Genomic DNA, 26,793 nt, shown 5'->3' on the forward strand with positions numbered 1-26,793 from the left:
GACCCCAGCCAGCTTGGTGGACTATTTTCCTCTCGTCCAACGCCGAAGTCAGTGCTGATCGCACACACGGGAGGTGAGGATCAAATTGAGATTCATGTTAAAAAAGCCGAACGATCCCATTAATGTTTACACGTTCATGTTTACACAAGTTAAAAAGCAGAAAAGCACTTGAGGTTTTTTTTTTTTTTTTTGTACCTCTGAGAAACTTTAATGTTTACATGTTCATCTTTACACAACTTAAAAAGCAGGAAAGCACTTTTTTTTTTTAGGCATTTGTATTGAAGTAGTAGTTCACATTGTCTTTCATTTATACCTCAGTGCACTTTTGAGTGGATAAAAATAATATATTTTTGCTCAATGCTATGTTTTATTCTGTTGAAGACTGAATATACTTAAAAGCTGTTGTTACAGAATGAGGACTTGAGTATTTTATTTACTGTTTTGAACTGTTAACTTGATACTGAAATAGTAGTTTATGTAGGCCTGAGAGGACTTTTGTACTATTTTTGTAACTAATGTACGAAACATTAAAAGCACAAAAATACATTGTTTTTTTTCTGCTGCCTGGGGGGGAAATCAATAATCGTTTTATAATCGAATCGTAGCCTCTGAATCGTAATCGCAATCGAATCGTGAGGTGCCCCAAGATTCCCACCTCTAGGCTTAGGCAGAGCTTGCTGAAGACCTGATCATATATCAGCTGCGTTGGAGAAGGGAAACATCCAAGACCTGCAGGACTCCGGCCCTTGAGGACCAAATTTGTTTAATACAACAACAATTATTTTACTTCTGTAGGTGCACCTAGATTATGGCAGTATTAGCAGCAAACGGCTGTTTTTTTTTTCTTAACCCGTAGACTAGTTTTGGCAGCTTAACGATGCATTCGGATGAATGGCTGATGGGGAAAGATGACGTTTCTTTAGCCAAGTATGGCGTTATTAATTGCGGAGCACAACAAAACACGTCTGCATTTCAACAGCCTTCAGTCCAAACACGGAAGTAAAAGAAAGAAAGAAGAAAAGTGTTCGAGCGTCTCACAGTGGCACAAGCGCAACATTACACATCAACTGAATACATAAGTCTACAAGATGAAAAGAAGAGCTAAACCGTTGGTAGGGTTTACTAAACTGTGGGTACAGATTAGCAAAAAAAAATAAAAAAATTCAGACCCTGACACCAGAGGGGCTCCGCACAATGTGCACCTCTTTGAGTACTTGTATTTTTTTAGTGACAATTTCTGATCCTTTAGTTGCTTTTAAATTAACGCTGACAATGCACATTGTGTGTCATCTCAAACTGAAAAAGAGACACAACATCTTGTATGCCGCATGTCAGCATTGAGGAATCCCGACAAACAAATGGGGCTCGTTTGGAAGCGATAACCGCCGCTGCCTGCTGAGATCAGAATGAATATGTCTCCACTCAAGCCCCGTTTGCTTTAACTTTAGGTGAGGATTCATTGTCTATGGAGAAATCATTCCTGCTGCGTTCCCCAGGAAGCCCAGTGGAATTATATTCTTACCAGAGGCAGGGATTTCATCCATAAATCCACAACCTTTTAGGAATGTCCTTAAAGGCTGCGCTTCGAGTCGCTGCTCCGTTTTCCTTTCTGTCATGTTTTCATTCCTCATTTGTAGCTTTTTACAAACGTCGTTTAAAGTGCACTGCAAATTTAATGATGCAGCTTTGCTATAAAAAAAAAGAAAAAAAAAAAGGAGGACCTCTGATTTTAGAAATTATGTCCAAATCGGGGTGAAGTGGCATTCACTTCTAATGTGTGACATCCTCTTTGCAGCTCTTTGGAAGCAGCCGCAAGGCCAGCGTGCTGCTGAGGCAGACTTTGCAATTCACTAACTGGTCCAGTTTTGCCTTCCAAGTCAGTCAGGCAAAGGCAAGCCCCATCGTTTCGAAATGCTGAAAAGTTGTAGTACAGCCACCAAGTTTTCTGCTGCAGGCAGCTTTTCGGCATTTTTGAACCATCTGGACCACGGGTGCAGTGCTGAAGGGCAAAGAAAAGACATTTGCACTGACATTTACAGATTTTCATTTCCCTGAATTCCCAATGCGATTGACCTGGAATTCTGACCTAGTTGGAATAATCAGGAGTGCGAGCGAAAGTGAGATTTTTCTAATTATCATAGCTGATAAATAATACAAGTGTTGCACTGCAGCTTCACTGCCTTAACTCATTCTAGTGCAAGACGTTAAATGATGAGATTCGGCTTTTTGCTCTTGGATCCAATATTTCGATTTTTCACTTGACTCTCTTGTGTTTTGATCTCGATGATGAGGCACTTGTTAGATTGCATTCCCACCGCAGACATTGCCAGTGACCATGATGCAGTGGAACTCATGGTGCCCGCGGGATTAATAATTTGTGAGTTATTAGCCGCAAATACTTTTTGTAATTGCTTTGGAGGGGAAAACGTCAATTTCAACACATCACAACCTTAGCAAAGCTTATCACAGTTAAGAAATAATGTGACTGTTTCCAACAACAACAACAATAAATTTATTTTGGTCACTTCTTGAGAAGATAACTGTGCTCTGCAGATGCAATATATAAATGTTAGGGTTTCAAAGAGAAATTATACAAAGCGTTCTTTATGGTATCATTGTGATGATGTTTTTTTGTTGTATGTGAACATTTTAGGAAGAGCAAAAAAAAGTGCCTACTATATTTTACGAGATCATTTATGAGTCAGCTTTAGGGCTAATATTGTATGTGTATTTTGTTTTATTTATTTATTTATTTATTTTTAATTAATTTTTACATTTTGGATGGTTTGTGCAAGAAAATTGTACTGTTGAATAGGAATTGGAGACGGATACTGTAAACTTGAAAATGTCTAAAAATGTACACAAATTGGATAGGAAGTCCCCATCTTAATCTTGACCATCCATCCATCCATCCATCCATCCATCCATCCATCCATCCATCCATCCATCCATCCATCCATCCATTTTCTTAATCGTTTGTTCCTCACAAGGGTCGCGGGGGGTGCTGGAGCCTATCTGAGCTGGCTTTGGGCTGTAGGCGGGGGACACCCTGAACTGGTTGCCAGCCAATCGCAGGGCACACAGAGACGAACAACCACCCGCACTCACAAGCACACCTAGGGACAATTCGGAGCGCCCAATAGACCTGCCATGCATGTATTTGAAATGTGGGAGGAGACTGGAGTACCCGGAGAAGACCCACGCAGGCACGGGGAGAACATGCAAACTCCACCCAGGAAGGCCGGAGCCTGGACTTGATCTTGCGTCCTTTTATCTTGACTACTCGGTGCTCATTCCAAATCACAAAGAACAGAAAGTATCCCAAAAAAGTGAGACAGCTTCTCCCACATTCTCTCATTATAGTTATATTCCCGACTGATGCGTTCAGTTCAACTTTTTTACGTCTTCCACAGTAGTTTGAGGTGGAAAAAAACTGGCCAAATCAGTATAGTAGTGGAAATTTGTATTAAATATATATTATTTCAAATTTAACCAAATGCCACTTATTGTCATTCTACATTGTACAACAAAATAGGAGAGGTTCTCCTGTTCAGTACATAGATCAAGATAATTAAAAAAAAAACCACATAGTGTAAATTTTTTAAGTGCAAAGTAAAAAAAACAAAAAACAAATAATTAATGCATAAATATATGCAAAAATAAAAGTAAGATATGTAAGATGGCATGCCTAAAAAGTATTGTCAGGCTGTCAAGATTAGCATATCTCCACAAAATTACACATTCTAGAGATTCCCCCCTTTCTGACTTTGTTTCATATACAGTCTTCCCTCGCTATAACGCGGTTCACTTTTCGCGGATTTTTTTTAAGTGCAATTTTGCATATTTTTTTTTTACAGTAATATACCCATTTTATAAAATTTATGAAGGTTTGAACATTATCAATGTTTGAGCAAGAGAGAAATGTGAGAACATGTAAATGCCTCAATGAGAAACGTGTATAAATTGTGCGGTCGGGGATTTTAGAGCCTTAAAACATTTATAAGAATTGTAAAACATAAAGCTAACTACTTCGCGGCTTTCATTTATTGCGGGTATTTTTTTTTGGAACCTAACCCCAGCGGAAAACGAGGGAACACTGTAGAAAGAATGCATAGCATAAACCTTGGCCTGAATTTTAACAACGTTCAAAGTGACGTAAGAGGCAACTTGAAGTCTGGGCTGGCGCGTGTTGATGAACAGTTGCAGCCAATAGGAGAGCAGGTGGGCGGGGCGTAGCGCCTGATTCATTGTACTACAATCCGGCTGCTGGGAGTCGACGCATCTCCCGCTCACTTCTGTTTGCCGTCCTGGCAGCTCCGGTTCATGGATTACCTACTTACCCTTCAAGTACGACATCAGCTGGCGGTGTTCCCGACACATTTCCGTCAGAGTTACAGCGTAGAGTTACAGGTACTGTTTTCTTCCAAAGCCCCCTTTTATCAGTCACAAGAGGCGTGCAGAGCAAACGAGTGGGATTGAAGGGAGAGCCTACCGCAGGGGAAAAGCAAGCATGACTGTCGCGTTGCATGAAGGCGACAGTGGTGCGTGTTTGCGGCGAGTTGTTGCGGTGCTGCATGCGCGCTGGCGCTGCTATAGTAAAGTGGCACATGTTTTCAAAGTAAGAAGATCATGCAGGTGGAGCTCACGGCACCGAAGCAGAGAACTGCAAGCAACCCACCACTTCTCTTCTGTTTGGTCTTTGTTTTCCCAGTGGATTCTTTTATAAACGGTCTGGGCAGAATTCTGTCATATTTGATCGTTTTTTTTTATTTTATTTTTTTTAAACTCTCCAGCACGTTAAATTAAAATGCTAACAATAGAATAGTAAAAAATAGTCCTGAAGGTGGAAGACAACATGACTGTCTCAAGGTGACATTTAACTCATTCACTGCCAGTCATTATAGAAAATTTTTACATTTCCAATACTCACGTGATATTACATTCAATAATTATATATAAACCGAATCTACCAAATAACAGAATAGACTCCCTACTTTTTGTCCCGTCCCGTTCTTTTATAATTGACAGCAGAAAAATGTAGGTTTGCCAAAATACAGCCATTTCTCCCATGGACTCTGAAACTGTGTTTATTTCCTATAAAATGGGGCAATGATGTCATCTACCGGTGGTTGGGCATCAGTAAAGTTGTTTCCAAGTTTGATATTTACAGTGGAGCATGCTCAGATTCGCCCCCATTTAGCACCGCTCTAAAAAATACAATTGACAAGTATACTTGTCAAAGGCAGTGAATGAATTAAAAGGTTGATGGGCGGACGCAGCTTCCTCAGAGATACACCTCGCTCACCTTTGTATGCTCAGATTTTCGTTTTAAGCTATTTTTATGAGTTTCCACGCATTCACTGCCTTTGACAAGTATACTTGTCAATTGTATTTTTTTAGAGCGGGGATAAATGGGGGCTAATCTGACTATGCTCCACAGTAAATATCAAACTTGGAAACAACTTTACTGATGCCCAACCACCGCTAGATGACATCATTGCCCCATTTTATACGAATTGAACACAGTTTCAGAGTCCATGGGAGAAATGGCTGTATTTTGGCAAACCTCCATTTTTTTCTACTGTCAATTATAAAAGAACGGGACTGGACAAAATGTAGGGAGTCTATTCTGTTATTAGGTAGATTCGGTTTATATATAATTATTGAACGAAATATCACATTGGTATTAAAAAATTTGAAATTTTCTCAAATGGCTGCCATTAAGTAGCAAAATACTGAGAAAGGACAGGTATGATAATATGCTTCCATTATTTTGTATTTATGTATTTATTTATTTTTACTAGGGATGGGCGAGTACCGATACCAGGTATCGGTATCGGGCCGATACCGGCCTTTTTCTCAAGTACTCGAGTACTCGTGACGCAGACGAGTGCAAGCGACCGATGGCAGAGGGGGAAGACGTTAAGTGAGTCCTCCTTGCCATTAAGTGGCGCTATAGCTTGCAGCAGTTTTTCACCAAAACTTCACCGGTTTGGAAATACTTAAAAATTGTGATTCTTAAACTAAAAAGAGCATTTTTGTGTTTTATTTTGAGCGTTAAGACTATTGAAGAGTGACTGTGCTGTTTGTTTTTTTTGGGTCAAAATTAAAGGAAATATATTTGTTTTAAAATATTTTTTAGTATTTTTTGTATTTTTTATTTGTCAAAATGTAATACTGGTATCTGCAGTTGGTATCGGTATAGGTGAGTACTGAGGGTTTGAGTATCGGTATCGGTCTGAAAAAAAGTGGTATCGAACATCGCTAATTTTTACATACCCACCATTTACAGTGGATTATGTCAATATGACCAGAAAAATGTTTGATTCCTGTGAGAATCAGTAACTACTGTTTGAATTTAACTTCATCTCTCGTGATGTGTGAGAGTCTCACGCCGAGGTCAAGAAGACCTTCATCATGTTGAAAGTACTTAAAAGATAACTTTTGTTGTGAATTGAAACAAATGAAAAAAAAAAAAAAGACTAGATTGAAATTGCCTGAAACGAGTGCCGGGTGTACTCCACCACTCACTGTAATTTACCAGCTTGCTGTGATCCTAAAATAGGATAAGAGGAGTGATGAAAGGAACTTCATTTTAGCTACCATCAAAAGTCATTGCACCATCAAAAAAGAAGGCGTCCTCATCACCTCACTTCTTTTACAGACCACAAGAGGGCCCCGTTTTGGTTCAATTGAGTTTTGCTTCTTGGACTGCATGTTCAACTTCTGAGATCTTAAATACAAGCAGTATGAGCCATTCTTAATTAACATTCATTAAATTGTTGTACAATCTACTTTCAAATATTGTAAATAACACCTCTCACCATCTTGATTCGGTATTTGAAGAACATACTCCATAACTTGTCATGTTAAACATAATCTGTACACTTTTTTTTTTTTCCCCTGTCCTCCCCCACTATTTCCATCTCTCATTATTCTTTCATTGGACAGCTGAGATGGATCGTAGGATTTCTTTGAGAACGAGCTGTGATAATCTGAGCTGGCAGCACGCACCACCTTGTTTTGATGACAGCTAAACAATGTCTGATGCAGACTGAAATGCGCGTTTTGCTTCCCCGTACTTTTTTTTTTTTTTTTTTTTCAAAAGACTGCAGCGAAAAGGGCGGGACGTTTCTGTGGAAAGGCAATGTTTACAGCCCTCCAACCAATCGCAGAGCGGGGGGTGGCGTGTCGCAAAAGGGGCGGGTCGAATTTGTCGGCTGCGTGACGTCACGCACGGATTATTATTATTTTTTTTCACTAACTCACTCACAGAAGCTTACATGTGTGAATGAGTGAGTGAAAAAAAAAATCCGTGCGTGCTTTCAAATTGCCACGGGAGTGACGTCACCCAGCCGGCAAATTTGCCCCGCCCCGTTTGCGACACGCCACCCCCCCGCTCTGCGATTGGCTGGAGGGGTGTAAACACTGTCTTTCCACAGAAACGTCCCGCTGTTTACAAAACAAACACAAAATGGCAACATACAGGCATGGGGTGCGGGTTTAGGACAAAATCACCACCAAACGTTTACATAAACCCAGATGTGTAGACTGAGAAGTAGGTTGTTTAAATCCGACATTTAAAAAGTGAATTTTCCTAAGTGAAACCGGAAATCTGGTATAACTGCAAATGACAATGATGTGAACATGGTTGGTTGTTAAAATGCATCCTTGGTGTCGGTCATCTCATTTCACAACAGTACTACAGCCGTGTGAAGTCAGTAATTGGAACTGAGAGCCAACGAGACACCTCGTACAAAAGGCCGGTCAAGCCGGTCATTGCCAAGTTGAATGAATTACAAGTGATCGTTCATTGCCCCAACATCTGCTGGCCACTCGCTGCTCCACAGCCCGCATCTCATGCCTTGACTCATTTGCCTCGAGCTGATGAGCGCGCTAAACATCGTTGACTAAGTGTGATAGTCAAACTGGCTTGCCGCTAATTTGATTGTCAAGATGAGGAGCGCTGGCCATTGCCTTCCACCAAAGCAAAAAGCCACCTTCTGTAATGACCTTTGACAACCGTTCTGTGTTGACAGCAGGTGACTTTAATGATGTTGACAACTGATGTTCTGATTACATACAGTAATGATGATTAAATTATACACCGACACATAAGGAACGGCTCCAAGCCTCATTTAGCAGAGTTTATTTGCACATTTACTCATCAGGGCATAATGTGGAAAACAACCTGCACAGCTTACAGCATCCATTACACGACAGTGTATCGTGTCCATTATGTTCAGCATCATTAAATGACAAGAGACTTTTACTTAAGCAGTTAGTGTCAAATATTTGCTCATGTATTTACAAAAAGGTGAGGATTAGATACTAGCAGGGAAAAAAAAAAAACACTGGATGAATATAGCTAATAAACATTTTGAGAAATACTGTAGCTTAGTTTAGCCTCCAATCTTCTCTCTGCTCTAATTTAAGATAAGCCTGAATATTTTTTATTTTTACGGGGACTCTTTATTTGAAGCCTGAATACTTAGTAGCAGTTTTTTACTTTCAAACAAAATGTAACAAAATTTGTAATATAATGTAATAGTTATTTCAACCATTCCCCAGGAAACTGAATAAGTGCTGTAGTTGTCAGAATGAATGCATTATCTTTGTTAGTCATTTATTTAGAAATAGAATTTTGTCTGAGTTGTTGAAGTTTCCGTGGGATGCTGGTCCTCTGCGGATGTTTGATATTTAATGTCTTTTTCCAAGCCATTTCATGGAAAAGCTGCTCAGCGTTTGTCACTAACTTAAATGCAGAGGCTGATGAAATATTAACAGCTTTGAAATTATGAAACAAGATTATTGTTTACTTGCTCCGTTACAGCTTGGTTGCCTTGCTGCTCCCAGACCCCCAAAGTAGATCTGGGGATTCATTTCTCTTGAATTGAAAGTGAAAGTAAAAGTGAATAAATAACTTTTCCACCAGCAATGCGACCCAGTCGGGTAGAGAAGTTCACCAAGGCCAAAAATCCCAACCCTACATTAGGCTCCATGCATTATTCACTAAGAAAATGTTGAAAAACACCCCACAAATGAAAATAAACTTAAACTCTTTGGTGTTTATGACCAAATGTGGCTTTTATTTTACATTTATTTTGTCTTTTAGCAAAGCTACACTATAAAAATAACTTAACCTTGATGGAGGGTCACTAATGGAATACCAATTTAAGTAAAAAAAACAAAAACAAAAACATAACAAAAAAAAACAAAACTTTTTTTTTTTTTTTAAAGCCATTCTTTTGAAATAGGTTTACTTGCCACAAAGTATTTTTCCTGTAAGCCAGTGCTTCTCAAATAGTGGGGCGCCCCCCGCGCCCCCACAGGGCAGAGCGTTTGACCTCGGAGAACATGCTTTTTTATATTTTTTTTATTTTTATTTTATTTTTTTCTGTCCTAGAATAAAGTGCAATTGCACCTCCACTCCATTAGGGGGCAGTGGCGCTCTCATTATTAGCAGAGTGCGCGCAGGGCGCATTCGCTTGGCGCTTTGCACACAGCAAAAAAAATCAGCACAAATTATTTTAAATTTTATATATTTTTGTTTTGAAGGTTAAAGTTTTTTTTTTTTTGACAGAAAATAATTGAGAAGCACTGCTGTAAGCTAACATGTGGTCTCTTTCAACAGATGAAGTCTACAGAAGTGGACCAAGGGCTTTTCACAGACAGCTACTGCAAAGTGTGCAGTGCTCAGCTCATCTCCGAGTCCCAGAGGGTCGCTCATTATGAGGTGAGGAATACTCCAATAAGGCACACTTACAGTATGCAAAGTAAACGACACCATTATGTTTAACACAGTAGTTCTTAACGTGACAACTGAGACTTGAACTCAGAACGTCTAACTTACTGAGCTAACAGTCCAGTAAAGATCTTAGTGTTCATTTTTTGTGTTATATCATGTATGTCGATTTGGGACGAATGGTTGGGGTTAGGATGAGGCTTTAGCGGCTTTTCCATCAACAAGCCCAGGATCTTTGAGTTCTGGGTAAAGGGAGTTCTTGGTTGTAAAGTTCAGCAGGGAATTTATAATTGTGTTTCCACAGCGTCTTAGAGTTCTCGGGAATTCATTCAAATGAATTTGATGAGTTGATATTATTGTCATCCTGTCATACTAAGTCGAGTAAGAAAACAAAAGTGGTCGGATGATTGCGTGTAATATGAATTCACATGTGTTATGGAATGTGTGGTGTTCCACAGGGTTCAATTTTGGGGCCTCTGCTGTTTTCATTGTAACTACTGCCCCTGGGTTCCATCTTAAGAAAGCAGCGATGGTTGTTTTATTTGGTCCCTCATTGGCCAACAGATGGTTAATTCCTTTAAGTGTTAAGCTGCATGAAGCTGGGGAATACAAAAACACAACACTTTCTGTATTAAACGTGAAGAGAGCCATATTCGATGAAAGGTAACTCTCACGTCATGAATTTGGGAAAGGAAAAAAAAAAAACCATTTTATTTTTCAATAAAGAAGGGAGGGTTTGGTGAATGCACATAGGAAACTTGTGGGATTCCGTATCTCCAACAAGGTTAACGAACCACTGATTTAACATCATACATCTTAAGGTTATCTCCACCTCCAGTAGGCGCATAAACACATCAATCACCTCTGCTCTGCAATGATGTCGATTGTAACATCTTGGTGGTCTCCTTCCTCCTGTTTTAGTCTTGACAAGATTCTCTGCAGCTGTCGCCACTCACTCGGCTGTTCCCTTGAGTCAAAAGAGTGGGAAAGAGTGGAAAAGCTGTGGGATATTTTAATGCCAGAGGACTTCAAATGGCTTATCTGACGCACATGTGTCCCACTACAGTATGCACACACACACAAAAAGTGCCACTGCCAACCAGATTGCGCCACGGTGCACCGGTGTTATTTGCGCGTATGTAAATTAGGTCATTTGTTTACATTTGACACAAAATACGTCCACCCCAATGCAAATGAGACTCATTGATATACAGCGTCTAATTCACTAACGTCAGCGCAAATAGCCACACCGAGTTTGCGTGACGCAAATAACGTTTTTGGAAAGCATGTAATAACCTGTCGCAACCTCGATCCCCGGGATCATGAAAGCAGTGCATGTGGCACGGTGCACGTCACTTTGCTGATCACGCAGAGAGGAGAGAGAGAGAGAGAGGGAGGGGGAAATTTTTCCATGTTTGTTTTAGGACGCATAACATAACCCGGGCTGATCTGCAATGGCGGGGAGGCATTTTACGATCATTCTTACGTGCCAGATGCATACTGTACGCCCACGCCAACCTCTGAAAATATATTTTTTTAAAACTACCGCACCAATAATTTGTACTTTATGAATGAATGATGTCGTTTTCATCCTCTCTGCTCTGTACAGCTTAATGGCGCTCTCAACGCTTACTCTCGGTCCAACCTCGCTTTCTGATAATGTCATCTTTCTCGCAACTGTGACTATAACAACCTTGTTTTCTCCATTTTCTCCAATTTGCTCCAAGCTGTCAGTTTTGTGGGCATGTTTGCGCCGGTATATGATTAGAGCAATATCCTTAGTCAATAGGTGGGTAACTGGGCGCAGACTGCGGGTGCAGTTGTGGTGCAATATTTCGCGCTATTACCGGACGCAGCGCACACTTAGTGAATATACCCCTTAGTGTACGTTTAACAATAATTACGTTCGATAACCACATATCAATTGATACCCTGATGGTTCAGCTGTAGAATGTGATCATTGACAGAGGGAAACAAAATAATTGTGTTGTTTTAGGTTGTGAGCTCCCGCTGGCCTTCGTTTGTTGCATTCTGAGTCAACTTGCTCATTTTTTTTTTTAACTTACTTTCCTGCAGCGGTGTGTGTGCATTGCTATTTAAAGTACAGTAGTCTAAAATGTCCATCGGTAACAGGAGAACTGCTTTGTTCTTCAGGACTTTGCAGGAGACAGGAAGTGGCTGTGGCAAAATTACAAATAAAATATTCATTTTGTTATTGTGTGATGAATGCTGAACGCAGGACCTGGCCTTTTGCCTCCCGGAACAGAGGCGGTTTGGGATTCTGTTTTAACGCGGTTTGGATCTAATGCATCGTGACATGATTGGGTCATGGTGGTGATGAGCAAAAGTGGAAAAAAACAATACAAAACTTTTTGTTTTTGTTTTGTGTTTCTGTTGTTTGCATTCATTTGCGTTTTTGGTAGGAAAAAAAAATCAGTTTATGCTAACATTGCTAATATTTGCAGCACTCCTCTAAAGATTTCAAGAACAACACCATTTTTTTTTTTTTTTTTAATTGTACTTTCACAATTACTGTAAGTTTGTCTGTTTCTCTTGACAGACATACCCCACCATACCCAAGTAAGCTGGGATAGGCTACAGTTCACCAGTGACCCTTATGAGAAAAATTAGTCTAGCAATTGGATGGACAGGTGAAAACTCCCTGCAGCTTTTTGGAAATTGTAGACTGATAGTAGAGCTGTCAAACGATTAAAATTTTCAATCAGATTAATCCCATCTTCGAATTTTGTTTAATCACGCTTAATCACATAATTAAAAAAGGCTTTTTATCAAAGTTTTTGCCCGCCAAATTTGAAGAGCACCTCTTATGTTGAGTCTTTTGATATTTATTGTTATGAGGATGCCTTCAATATTTTGCGATCCACTGCAAACCGTCGTCCTCCTCTTTTTCTATAAAATTAATTACTTGCATAATTTAAAATGGGAAAAAAAAATGACCCCAGTAGTTTGGCATGAGCAAATATTCTGAATGTCATACGCAAACATTTATTATAAGCTTTACTTTAGCGCATGTAGTTATGTTGATTTCTCAAACACAACCTGTGCTACTTTTAAAGGCCCAGTATGCCGTTTTCACTCAGGAAAATGCACTTTTTAAATACAGGATGTACACACTTTAACTTTTTCTCAGTCTACACATCTGGGTTTATGTTAATCTTTGGTGGTGATTGTGTCCTAAACCCCCACACCCCCATTTGATTTTTGAAAGATTAATGAACAAATTATAGAAAAAAAAGTAACACTACTTAACTTTTAAATTAATCAATTTGACTTTATATTCAATTGTGGCACCAAAAACTGCAGTCATTGCAGTCTGTTGCGAAGCCATCCCATTTGTCAGATGAAGATAAACCTCACTTCCTTGATCACCACTTGATTACTTCCCATGGATCATTAGCGCCCTGAGGTCTGCTAATAGCTGCAAATAGATAGAGTGAAAGAGATATTATATATTGCGCTCGTCTGCGTTTGCATGAATGATGTTAACACAGCTGCTATCGATCAGATTCATCGGCTTGGGTATTAATGGGCTGGAAATATTTAGTCTAGCAGCTATTGTTGACACAAATCTACAAAAGTGAAAACTGCTGTTGTAATGAACATGTGCTGTATAATGGAAAACATAATCAAAAGTAAAACTACGCTGCCACTTTCTAAATATTTTTCTCTCTTGTGGTATCTGCGTGCTCATGACTAGACTGGTGGAGGGAGTTGGTTGGTATAAAGTAGTTGAAAACCAACACCGCTGACTGTCGACTTTAAGTAACTGTTTAAGAAAGTTACAATGTAAACAAAGAAGTTGAGAACATTTTTTTTGTTGTTAAATTCTTACTTACTTACTTATTTATTTATTTATTTAGAAATGGTCCTTTTCTCAGAAAAGGCAGTAGTTGTACTAAACTCAACCAGGTCAAATCGTCATCACGACAATATCTCTGACGATGTGTTTTTCCAAACCTGTTTATTCCATTTTGTTGGAAAGCAAGAAAGTATAGATTTTAGTGCAGCCTACTTTTCATTTTACATGATCAAAATCTCTTTATCGTCACACTAATGTTTAGAAGAAATCACCATGAACAAAAGCTTTTCAATCTTTGAGCGAGACGGATGAGATATAATATTGCGAGCTGTCAAAAAAAAGTGAATTCAGTGGAGTGAAAAGTCCTCAGGCTTAGTAGGTTGACAACATGGAGATGTTCTCACAGAAACATAATACATTTACACAACATGAATTTCTCAGTGTTTTCTTTCAAGTATTCAACACCGCCTTTAAAACAAAGATCTACAATCGCTACTGTGTCATAGACATAAATATGAATGAAGTATGACAAGTCAGTGCACGTTGTCTTTGTTTTAACATGTTAACATTGTCAGTCGTCAGAATCAGAACATGTCACGTAAATAGCATTTTTTGACTACATATACAACAATACCAGTAGACCATTTTTTTGTGGTTTTGTGCATTTGATGGGCTTCACTTTGCGATGTCAACACATCATGCAAGAGCAAATTCATACAGTGGTACCTCTACTTACGAAATTAATTTGGTTCTGGAAGAAAGTTCTTAAGTAGAAAATTTTGTAGGTAGAGACGCATTTTCCATGTAAATGCCCTAATCCGTTCCAAGCCTCCCAACTTGTCGAAAGCGGCGCCACAATATTAGTCATTCTTAAAGCTGATACATGCCTGTGACTATTGTGATATTATCTGAATAGGCTACATGTGTTGTTTGGCCATTTGTGTTTAACTCTCCATTGCTCAAGGGGATAAACACCATGACACAGATGCTGTTTGTTAGGCCGTCTATGGATTTTTACATTATGTATTAATATAAAGATAGCAGACTTTAAGGCAAAGTTACAGTGTCATGAAAAAATGAACAGCCGGCTTGCAAATATTACACCAAGAGCACAGCGATGACTCACGAAAGAGGTCACAGAGGAACCTCGGACAACATCTAAAGAACTGCAGGCCTCCTTTGCCTCAGTAAATGTCAGTGTTCATGACTCAACAATAAGGAAGAAAAAATGACATTCATGGCAGAGTTCCAAGGTGAAAACCACTGCTGTCCCAAAACAACGTAAAGACTCGTCTTACCTACTCAAACAATATAGTACACAGTAGCTGAATGTTTCTAAGACTTTTGGGAAAATATTTTATGAACTGAGGAGACAAAAGCCGAATATTTTCGAAGGTGTACGTCTTGTTACGTCTGGCCTAAGTGTAACACACCAGAAAAAAGTCATCATACGAACAGTCAAACACGTTTGGTGGTGGTCGTGTAATTGTCTGGGGCTCAATTGCTGCTTCAGAACCTTAACTCATTCACTCGCCACCATTTTCACAGAAGCAATCCCGTTCGCTCCCGGCTGTTTTACTGAATTTTGACTGATATTGCAAGGCCCACAGAATATTGTGTTCAATTGCTGTAAAATCATGGAACCCATCAAAAGAAAGATTAAAGTCTCTTATTTCATCAGGAAAAAAATGTAGGTTTCTATCTGTTACCGTTTTGCAGCAATTAGCATTACAATATAGCTAAGTTTAATCAATTTTCACAAATCTATTCAAACTTGTGGGTAATCGAGTTTTTTTTTTTTTCAACATGGTCCTGGTTGATCTCCTTTGCTCTGCTGCCACCTGCTGGCCGTTTGTGTAATTACTACCATTTCTGCAACCGTTCTTTGCAGTTGAGAGGCTGCATCAAAGCCTTCTGTATGGTTTCGCATAAAAAAACCAAAAAAACGTATAAATACGTCTTTGGGACACAAAACATAAAAAAACGTATTTACACGTTATTGGGAGCAAATGAGTTAATGACATGCTATGCATTTAACTGGGCGTCAATGCTCGCAGATTTGTGTGGGCCGGTCCGGTCCCCGTGACCCACAAATAACATGCATTAAGATGGCGAGAAGATCACAAGGAGTGCCAGATCGGGTCAGAGTTGTAGCTCAGGGAGGAGTGACAGAGGGTATAACGGAATGAAAGGTCTCGGACGAATGGGTTCAATATCTCCGACTGTCACCGATACAAAAATTTGTAGGCTGGGCTGATGGATAAGTCAATTTCAACTGGATCTCAGAGGGAGCCACTTCAATTGGTCTTCCACCACTTCCCGTGTTTATAAATAGTTGTACAATAAATAGTTCTACAGGGAAGGATAGCCATAGTAGGCTATAGGATCACATTTATGCTCTACTGCTTCTATTTTGGCGGGAAATATTGAGGTTTAGAGTGGTTATACAGTATATTTTCAAACTCAAAGCAAAAATGATACGAGGTAAAATGTTACCCCGCTAGCCTGTTCAAAAAGTAATTTGAATATAGGACAGAAATAAATCAATAACTTTGCAATATGAATGCAAATATGGTAATTTACTAGAAACCCTTAAATGGCGTCCATGGCAACAATACCCAGAGGGAGTTTTCAGAAGTGGAGAATTGAAGGCTGTTAACTTCACGTTGTTAGTGTGTGCTTCAGGTTAGATTCCATTTTCATTTTATTTGACAGTTTAATTGATGGCCTCCTAAAGGAAATCAACTAATTTACATACAGTATAACCTTATCAGCAAATAAGTTATTTGACCTGCCACTCAAAAGTCCCTGATTGACACTGTTTGTGTTTAGTGCACTGTTAGCAGAAAGGCATGAAACATTCTGGATGCATTTTGAGGGTTTTCTGGTACAGTTGCGCAAACAGCTACAGATTTTAAAATGTTTCCAAACTTTTGTTACATACAGTTGTGTTAGAGTTATTGTGTATATATTATTCTATATTTTCTCTTATTACATAGTTAATTGCCAACTATGTATTCAGTATTTCACTATGGGTTTGGAGCTGCTGCATGTTTATTCAACCTGAGGACATCTGGAATGTGGGAATGAAGAACTACAGCCTTCAAGGATTAGTAGTCGTGACGATTTAAAGGATGTCCTCTGTATTTTACGACTGCTGGAGTTGCTTATCACATTGCTGCCAGTACTCCCATTTTCCTCAGAGGCAAGTGTGTGGCCTATTGTGTATGTTAGGGAATCCCAAATAAAAGAGGAGAAGTAGGGAGTTGTGTCAGAAGGGGCTGGGAGCTTGTGATCTGCGCACAACTCTCTGTCAGCTTCTCCTCGCGAGTAATCAAATCCTTGTGTCTTCTCATTCTTTCTTCTGTGTATTTTAAATGTTGCAGGTGTTGACTTGACATTAACTTGGTCCTTTCGAGCCGGATCCCAGGACGCCTAAAGGATTCCAGTTGCAGAGTCGACCTCCAGGAAGACCGTGGCCACGGCAAATACTACCCTTTTCTGGGACTGGATTTTCGTCTCTGTGACTGGGATCTGGAAGGCTGACGGGAATCCAAAGGACGAGAAGACATCTGGGTGAGAAAAAATTTACTTTCCGGGGGAAAGTGTGAAGTGAATGTCGACGTAAAATCTGCGCGAAGGTACTGTCGCAGCCTGCACGAAGGTACTGTGTGGGAGGAAAAACCTTGTGAATACTAGTCAATGGCAAGTAAAGGGAACGGAGCCCAGTAACGTCCGTGTAAAGAGACGATGCCGGAGTCGTGTACGTACTTAAATTCCGTGAAACGCAGAAAATAAAAGGGCCTTGTGTGAGTGTGTGAAGTGAATGGAAGTGTAGTGTCATTTGATACTTACTTCATTTTAAACAAACAGGATTGTAAGTGACAACTCATTGTGGAAGCAAAGGCAAGAATTCTCCGCCCTATTGGGTAGAAGCTTGAGAATTACCACAGTGAGAAATTTATTGTCACCCTGTTATTTGAACCCATCAGTCCCTAGGAAACTCTAGGTTCACGGACTGTACCAAATTCATATAAAATGGGGGAAAATAAACAGTAAAAGGTGAGCTATAAGATGAACTATCCAGTAAGGATTGGATGTTCATAGAAAAATTAGATCCATCTAAAATATAGCATTGAAATACGTGGATTACAAGATATACTTTTGCTGGCCAGCTTAATTTACAATAGTAAAAATAATAACAATAATAATGGTAATCCACTACAATATTAAATAAGGAATAAAATGAAATGGAAAGTTGGAGCTTTAACAGCCTAATGATATCGAGGCATAAGTGTATTGTCTGTAAAAGTGTATGTGTGTGGCTTCTCACTGTGTTTGTCTCTGTGAGCTCTTGTATGTGTCTGTGTGTCATATTGTCTAAAGACGACGGCTTAAAAGGGTTTAAATTGTGTATAAGGGGTTGTTAGATCGTGTCTAACATAACTATGTTAAAAACGGTGAAATTGAGAAATTTTGGTCTGTATCAAATATGAGGTGCGTGGACCAAAAAGTGGTCCCAGAAAGGGTCATCACCCGGTCCTCAGGTGAAAATTGTGTATTTTGTTTTTGGATGGTAAAGCTAATTGTTTGAGAGTGAGTTAAGTAGGTGATTGATGACAAGTTGTTGGACTTCTGACAAAAAAAAAAAAAAAAAAATCCTTTTTGTTGGACTGTTTTGAGCATGGGAAATGATAAAAGTAAGAGAGAAACGTGAAAGTAGAATTGATTATGGTAGAATTAGAACAACTGGATAAAGAGAAGATGAATTAGTGGATGATTTTAAAGTGGGATTTGTGAAGTGTTTAGAACAAGTTGTGGTGGTGTAGATGATGATAAGACAGGAAGGTGTAACGTTAGAGGACACTGAGTTAAGAAATTACCCTCAAAAGTATAAAATAGATAGTTTAAAATGATATAGATTATTTGATAAATAATGCTAATCTAGTCTACTAAATACTAGTTTAAAGAAATTTGAAACTTTGAATTAAGTAAGTAATGATGGTTTTCAGCTATGACTATATTGTAAAGTGTGTAATGGCACCATTTGTCAAATTGCCAAATGGGGAAGGCCTTGATATCACACTGATAGTAGAAGCTTCTATATGGAAATGCAATGATTTCATGACTTTTTAACAGGTAGTAATTTAAACCTTATTGACTGACTTGAAAATACTTACTAGGAGTTAAATGTTCTAAAAATTCATTACTGTGGTGTTTATATTTACTAATAGATTTGGTGTGACTCATGCAGATCCAGATTAGAGAACAACATAAAATTGTAAGAAAGAGCCTTTACAATGTCGTTTTGAATATAGTCCTGAAGTTTGTATAAAAGATTAGTTACACGGAGGAATGTTTTCCTAATTGAATTCTGATTTAGCTCCTGCTGTGATTGACTGTGGAATTTAACAAATTCTCCCTCACCAGAACCTGATAAGTAAAATAGGCATTGAAGGGAAAAGATTATTAAAATGGTTTAGAAGGCAAACCTTTTATTAGTGGTGAGTTATTTAAAATAAATAAATAGCTGAGATTTGAATTTGATGAAGAAGAAAAAAAAATGGCATTTATAATTGAATTTGAATGTTCTTAAAGGAGCACAATTATTAATAGTTGCTTTTCCACCAACAAGCCCAGGATCTTTGAGTTCTGGGTAAAGTGAGTTTTTGGTTGCAAAAGTTCAGCAGGGAATTTAGAATTGTGTTTTTACAGTGTCTTAGAGTTCTCTGTAATTAATTTAAATGAGTTTGATTGAGACGAGCTGCTGTAAAAATACTGACCCCTCAAAGTAACCACCTTAGGTTAGTGAGACCCTGCTGCCGAGATAGTACTTGGATGCCCCATGAGGAATTTTTATTGCCCTGGTAATTGTTGTTGGTGGAAAAACGGCCATTTATTTGAACAAGGTGAACATAAAAAACAAAGATGAAACGAAACCAGTAAGCAGAATTATATTACATTGGATTAGACCTAGTCTTGGTGTCTACATTAGATGGCAACATGGTAATAAAAAGATAAGCTGAGTAGAAAAAGGGATATCGCTATGTGAAAGGTGTAGGATCTTTGCATTTTTACGACGTAGTCTATATCCTAAATAAATTCTTAAATGGTAGCTGACGCCTTACTACAAAAAGCGAGGGAACTGATTGTAAAGAAGGGAGATGATAAGCTATGTCACTCTGAGCATAAATGTGAGAACGAAAACAATGCCACACCTACGAGTGTCACAGTTGACTGACTACCTGTAAACTGATGATGAGTTTGATACAGTGACACTGCATATAACAATTATGGCAGAACAAATGGAGATGACAGAACTTTTGTTTTTCTTTAAAACTAAATAGGAAGAACTGTTTAACCTGCTTCCTTATGAATTCATCATTCATTCATTCTGATGTTGGGTTTCTTGACAACATGTAAGTAAGTGGAAATCAGAGCAAACAGACCAGATATCATCTATGCTAAAGATGATTTATTTGAGTAAAATGCTGAATTGGAGATAAATTAGACTAGTGATTAAGGACTCGCAAAGGGCAGAAGTGCTGATTGAAAATACTAAACTTACTAACTGGAAATATATTATTAGATAATTTGGATTCTTGATGAAAATTTGAGGAATGAATAAGTACTATAACAGTACACCCAAATTGTATATTCTGGTCTAAATTTGCACTGGAAGGGAAATATACATACATATATATATTATTACTACAAGGATATTGTGAATGTCCCACAATACCCTCTCAAGCAATTCGAAATTGTTTGGGTACATTTGGGAAGTCAGATTTTGACTTGCATGGACAAAATTATTCTATGGCATGAAAGAAAATTGAGCTGTGAAATGAAAACCAGCAACAACTTAAAAGAAAGAAGAAATTGGAGAATGATGTAAATAAAGGTGTATTACACTTTTGTGCAACAAGGGTGTAATATTGAGATTGTTTTGATTGTAAAGTGGTTATGATGGAGACCCAACGATAAAACGAAGTAATTTTGTCGGCCCTAAGATTTGAAACAAATTACAAAATGATATCTTAAATTCCTGAGTGAAATTGTGACCTGTTATGAACTTTTGATGTTTGTGATTATACATATATAATTATACATGAATTGGGTGGATAATTATGCTAACAATTCTACTACTGAAATTGAATTGAGATACTGATAACAACGACAATGTTTGACAAATTTTAATAGATAGATGAATGTGAAAAATGCAGTTTGTGATTTAAATTGAACAATGATAGTAGTGGCTTTACGAAGATATTGGAAGGCCATTTGAACAGACAATTGATTGCTGACATGGTTATGAGTTTTGTTTAGAATGCATGAAGTAGAATTTAAGCCAGTATTTTATATTAATTGTGTACAAGATGATTGATATTCATGGTGGCTTTATTATTAACTACATATGGCTTTGGGAAAGATGTGTTACATTTAAACTTGATTATATGGTTGTAAACAATACAAGATGTAGTATGATACAATTAGTTTTGAAGAAATGCCAGACTACTACTATGCTATGGGTAGACTATAAAATTCTATCCGTCCAAGACATGTAAACTACAGTGTTCTTTCGCAAATTAGGGCCAGAGCGGTGAAGGCTACAGGGTCCCAATTGTTTTAAATTCCATAGTTGTTTAAAAAAAAAAAAAAAAAGAAAAGAAAAAAAGTGCTGATTTTGTGGATTTTTGTACAGCTGTGTAATTTTTTGGAAGAGGAAAATGACTGTATGAAGGTTAACCCACTGATATACGAGGGAACGCTGTAGTGGAAAAGAAAAAAAATGAAAAATGAAAACCTTTTGTAAATATTGTGAAATTATTTTAAATTGCATGCAGCATAAGATTTATATGAAGTGGCTTGGATAATGATTTTGAGTTGTGAGCCATAAAAATGTCTCAAAAGGGGGGAGTTGGTAACAATACGGCAATACCGCATGTAAATTTTATATTTTAAATTTTTTAAGTTTTTATGTTTTTGGAATTTTGTTTTAGAATTTTGTTATACATGGAATTGATGTTTCTAATATTTTACAATTTTTGTTAGTGGCTATGGATTTTATGGAATTGAACAAAAAGTAAGACAATGTCAATATTAACAAGTACTGATTGATGGTCTTAAAAAATGTAACAATGAGTTGAAATTGTTCCAGAAAAACAACTGGATGTTATTATTATGGCAGAAGCATTGTGTGAACAGATCATGTCTCTATATGACGTACTAGTTATTTGGAGTAATGAATGAAAGTCACTTTATATGTTACATTGTTTAAGGGAAAAACAGAAAAGCGAGAAAAATACATGATCAAAGCATGGAGATAAGATAATTGATGATTAAGTGATTTGGGAAATTGTAAAAGGAACAAGACAGTTAAGCTCGTTTGAAATTTCGTGTGGTGGACCATTTAAATTTGCCTATTGTAATAACCTGTTAAGCCGTACAGATGAAAGAAATTTATTCAAGTGACTATATGAGAAGATTGTTTAAATGATAAGGAAGTGAAAATGTTTAATCAAATGCCAGATGACTCTCTATCTCAGCAGGAAGGCAAGCCTCCCATCAAGGGTAGTGACTGACTTTGATTAAAGGTCCAGCCTAAGGTGGGAAGGCCCTTGTAAGTGTTGTTGGCCCCGAAGGTTGTGAAGATCGCTGAACGACTCTCCTGGATTCACCTATCACATGGCACAAAACAGGTACCATTGACTAACAGCTTGCCAGGTTGCGGAACGAAGCCTGACTGAAGTGAGGTCAGAGGAGAAACAAGCAGCTTGACTCGCTGTGAAAAGTCTGACCAAGTAAGTCAGTGAAGACTTTGGGAGCACATTGTTTGCTACCCTCAAAGTTCCCCCAACCGCTGTGAAGTCCAGGACCTGTCTCACTGTGCAGGATGTGTCAGAAGGGACAACTCAAGGAGACGAGTCCCTTTCCTGAATCAAATGGAGCGTAAGATGCGATCAGACGCAGTTGGGGCTGTCTTTTTGATTTTGATTTTTGGGGCCATCATGAAGAGGAAGAGAGACAGCTGGTTGAATTATTAATGCTGAGAATTACATACAGAAACATTGGATAATGTACATTATGATATGCTTGAATTATTTTCAGATCCAGCCGACTATGACTAAAGATTAACATTGCCTCTGAGTGTAAATGTATTTGTTTTCGTAAATATGATCCTGCAGTTGAAAATCTAATTGAAGTAACTCATAGGTGATCTGAGACTTTGAGCAAATATATAATAAACAGGGGGGAATGTTAGAGTTATTGTGTATATATTATTCTATATTTTCTCTTATTACATAGTTAATTGCCAACTATGTATTCAGTATTTCACTATGGGTTTGGAGCTGCTGCATGTTTATTCAACCTGAGGACATCTGGAATGTGGGAATGAAGAACTACAGCCTTCAAGGATTAGTAGTCGTGACGATTTAAAGGATGTCCTCTGTATTTTACGACTGCTGGAGTTGCTTATCACATTGCTGCCAGTACTCCCATTTTCCTCAGAGGCAAGTGTGTGGCCTATTGTGTATGTTAGGGAATCCCAAATAAAAGAGGAGAAGTAGGGAGTTGTGTCAGAAGGGGCTGGGAGCTTGTGATCTGCGCACAACTCTCTGTCAGCTTCTCCTCGCGAGTAATCAAATCCTTGTGTCTTCTCATTCTTTCTTCTGTGTATTTTAAATGTTGCAGGTGTTGACTTGACAAGTTGTACAAAAGTTTTCGTTTTTCAAAATTGCACTACACAGCATGTCGAATACACTTTTTGTTGTGACATCATTAATTCAAATTTGGATGGTTTCAAACAAAGCATCTTATAGTAAAAGGATAAAATAGTGGAATCTGTAACATCTCTTGAGTGTGATTTTGTATCATGCAATCGAGAATTTTTATCTGGCTCAGATTTTATGATATCAGGAAACGCGACAGACTGTAAAATAGATCTCTACATCCTCCCCCTTGTGTATTGTGTCCTCGGCAATCGAAACTTTCGGCTCCCTCATCTGTGCTTTCTCCTTCATGGTAAAATAATACCACAGCTCTGAGTCAGTGAGTAAAAAAAAACTGCTTTCAGACTTTCATTACACTTTCTTCTCTGTCTTCTGTATCACATCTCGTGATAACAAACTGTGTTTCTTGTAAAGCCGATTCGTTCTCAGATAAACTAATTTGTCGTCTCAAGGTGGCTCCAAGATCGGATCATGCGCGATCGATGCAAACATTGTAAGAAGACACCTGCGACACTCTCACTGAACTGCGCTCTAATTATCAATTCAACATTGTTTCAAGGCAGCGAGCTGGAGCAAGTGCTTTTAATCGAGTTGACGCTGTTCAAATCTATCAAATAAAGATGCACGTAAGACAAATATCTAAGTTGTGTGTAATTGAAAGGGTCAAAAGGCGACTGCAAAATGCGACTTTCACGATTAAACATGTTTAGTGGCAGCACAAGAATTCAGCATGTATTCACTAATGAAAGATGGTGTAAACAGAGCAGTGGTAACTTTCATGACAATATACTGTGCCACAATTTGTGCTCGTGAGTATCATCCCTCTGCTGTGACAGCGCGTCGATGACTACAGCTTAAATTGAAACAATGCGGAGCTTAGGGTCAGGTGGTGAAAAGGATCAAGTAAACCACTTGCTACTAAATAATGGACTACTAAATATAAATAACTCTAACACAACCCGCTCCCGGCTGCTGGTTGAACTCCACTTTGACGGTTTTCAAAACAGGACTGCTATATTGCATTATAAATAAATAGAGATGATCTTCTCCAGAGTCAGCCTGCCATCATCATAAAACATTTAACAATACTAGGAATTTTTTAAGTACTTTAAGGTAAGAAATATAAGTATAAAAATAAACACAAACAACCACAATGTGGCGTGTCGCAAACCGCCACTTTTTAAATACAGGATTTAAACAGACAAACTTCATCTCAATTTACAGCTCTGGGCTTCTCTTAATGTCCGGTGGTGATTTCGGAGGTAATTTATGTTAATCATTTATATCAATTTGGTTGCCTTGTATTGCTTTATTCATAACACTTTCTTTTCTTTCTTCCAGAGTCGAAAACATGCCAATAAAGTGCGACTTTATTACATGTTGCATCCTGTGGATGGAGGCTGCCCTCCCAAGAAGCTCAGGACAGACAATGTAAGTTATTTATGATCTATACATCACGTCCCTCATCTGAACTCACTGCCAAACACGCGTTCCATGTCAGATCTCGTCTGCCAGAGTCACATGAAGGGTTTTATTTTTTAATGGATTTTTTTTACAAGTGTGAGTAGCTAAAAGGTTGGGGGCCACCATTCTACTTGTAGTCCCATACATGATAGCTAAGCATTAACCATCCAACATTTCAGATGTTTTCGGACAGATGTTTCTTTTATTATACATTTTTTAAAGCTGTTTTTTTTGTTTGTTTGTTTGTTTTTTGTTTTTTGTTTTTGTTTTGCTTAAGTGCAGGGGTGTCCAAACGTTTTCATTTGAGGGCCACATACAGAAAATCAGAAGGACGCAAGGGCCACATAATGTTATGAAGAGAAATTGTGTTTGGTCCTAAAAATTGTACAAATAATTTTATTTGTGCTTTTTCATATTTAGAACAATGCTACAGTATATAAACCAATTTATTTGTAATATGGCAGTAGGGTTATTATAATTTTGGAATTTTTCTTTTTAGTTAGTTTTTATTATTTTCCAGGGTGGCTCTGTTAGTTTGTATCAGTTTAGTTCTTTAAAAAGTGCTTAGTTTTAGTTTAGTTTGTTAGTTTCAGTATTAGTATTAGTTTTTTTTTTTTTTTTTAAATGTGTTACTTGTGTGCAATATTTAAAAAAACACCATGGGAGCAACATTTGAAGGTGCTTTTCTATTGGTTGCTGCTAAATGACGTCACCTCTGTGTGGCATACTTTCAAACGTCATTATTCCGGTTTATATCAAAATAAATCTACTAAAAATCACATTTAAAATCATCCCCAAAGGCTCATGCATTAAGTTACTAAAGATTAAAACGAAGGACATGTTTTTTATAATTATAGTTAGTTTTAGTTAGTTCTGTAAACATAAAAAGTAGTTTCAGTTAGTTTTCGTTTTTTAAAAAGCATTTTTGTTTTTATTTTATTTTGGTAACAATATTGTTTTGGGAATTTTTGTTTTAGTTTTTTCATTAGTTTTAGTTAACTAAAATAATCTTTAATGGCACCTGTTTTTTCGATACCCTCCCTTATTACTTTGACCATCTCCAAATATTCGAGCATGATGTCGCTCCCATGATGTTTTTTAAATCTTGCGCACAAGCCACATTTTTTTTTTAAAAACTAATACTAATACTGAAACTAACAAACTAAACAAAAAACTAACAGAACCACCTTGAAAACTAATAAAAAACAAACTAAAATGAAAAATTCCAAAACTATAATAACCCTACTGCCATATTACAAATAAATTGGTTTATATACTGTAGCATTTTTCTAAATATGCAAAAGCACAAATCAATTATTTGTACAATTTTTAGGACTAAACACAATTTCTCTTCATAACATGATGTGGCCCTTGCGTCCTTCTGATTTTTTGTATGTGGCCCTCATATGAAAAAATTTGGACACCCCTGGTGTAGGACCTTTTAAATGCCACTACTAAGTATTGACAAAATGTAACAATGGGCCATTTTTTAAACCTCATTTGTCACTCCAGATTTGTGTTTGGACTCCAGTCTGATTCAGCCCTTGTTAAAAAGGACACATTTCTTGATGAGACGGGACCTCCCTTGTAAGATTACACAGATGTGATGTGACCAGGCTGCGCATATAAGGTGGCTCTGTCTAAAAATACACACAGCAGCAATTGCCTCCAGAGACTGAGGCAAGTGCGTACATTCTGGCATGGCCCAGCATCTGGACCTTTTTGAGTTGATGACATGTGACAACTGTACACGCTGCTGGTCATTCTCGTTGCTGTGTTAACCTGCTTTCATTCGGCTGGGGTGGGAATGTCGGTCAGCTTGTGTCTTTACAGCATTTTACATTTTATAGGGTGGGTGATGGCGGAAATGGATGAAAGTAGAAAATTTGCCCCAAGGGTTGCAGAAAAAAACACACAAAAAAACATCACGTGCAATGTTGGCAAATGCAAAAGCAAAGGTGGCATAACCTAAATGAAATTCGCACATAAAACCTCAGAGCAGGGCTCAGCAACCTTTCATGTCAAAAGAGCCA

The 26,793-nt window shown here is 38.0% G+C and overlaps 1 protein-coding gene across 1 annotated transcript in view; it reads left to right on the plus strand.

The window, feature by feature from the left end:
- Window positions 1-4,275: 4,275 nt before the first annotated feature.
- zmat4a (zinc finger, matrin-type 4a) overlaps window positions 4,276-26,793 on the plus strand; it is a 47,100-nt gene continuing 24,582 nt past the window's right edge. The window contains exons 1-3 of the mRNA XM_077521873.1: window positions 4,276-4,410; window positions 9,635-9,736; window positions 24,638-24,727. Coding sequence (XP_077377999.1) covers window positions 4,324-4,410; window positions 9,635-9,736; window positions 24,638-24,727 — 279 coding nt within the window. The 5' untranslated portion in view covers window positions 4,276-4,323. The remainder of the gene's footprint in view (window positions 4,411-9,634; window positions 9,737-24,637; window positions 24,728-26,793) is intronic.

Source organism: Festucalex cinctus, chromosome 5 (genome assembly GCF_051991245.1).
Source record: "Festucalex cinctus isolate MCC-2025b chromosome 5, RoL_Fcin_1.0, whole genome shotgun sequence".
Lineage (NCBI taxonomy): Eukaryota > Metazoa > Chordata > Actinopteri > Syngnathiformes > Syngnathidae > Festucalex > Festucalex cinctus.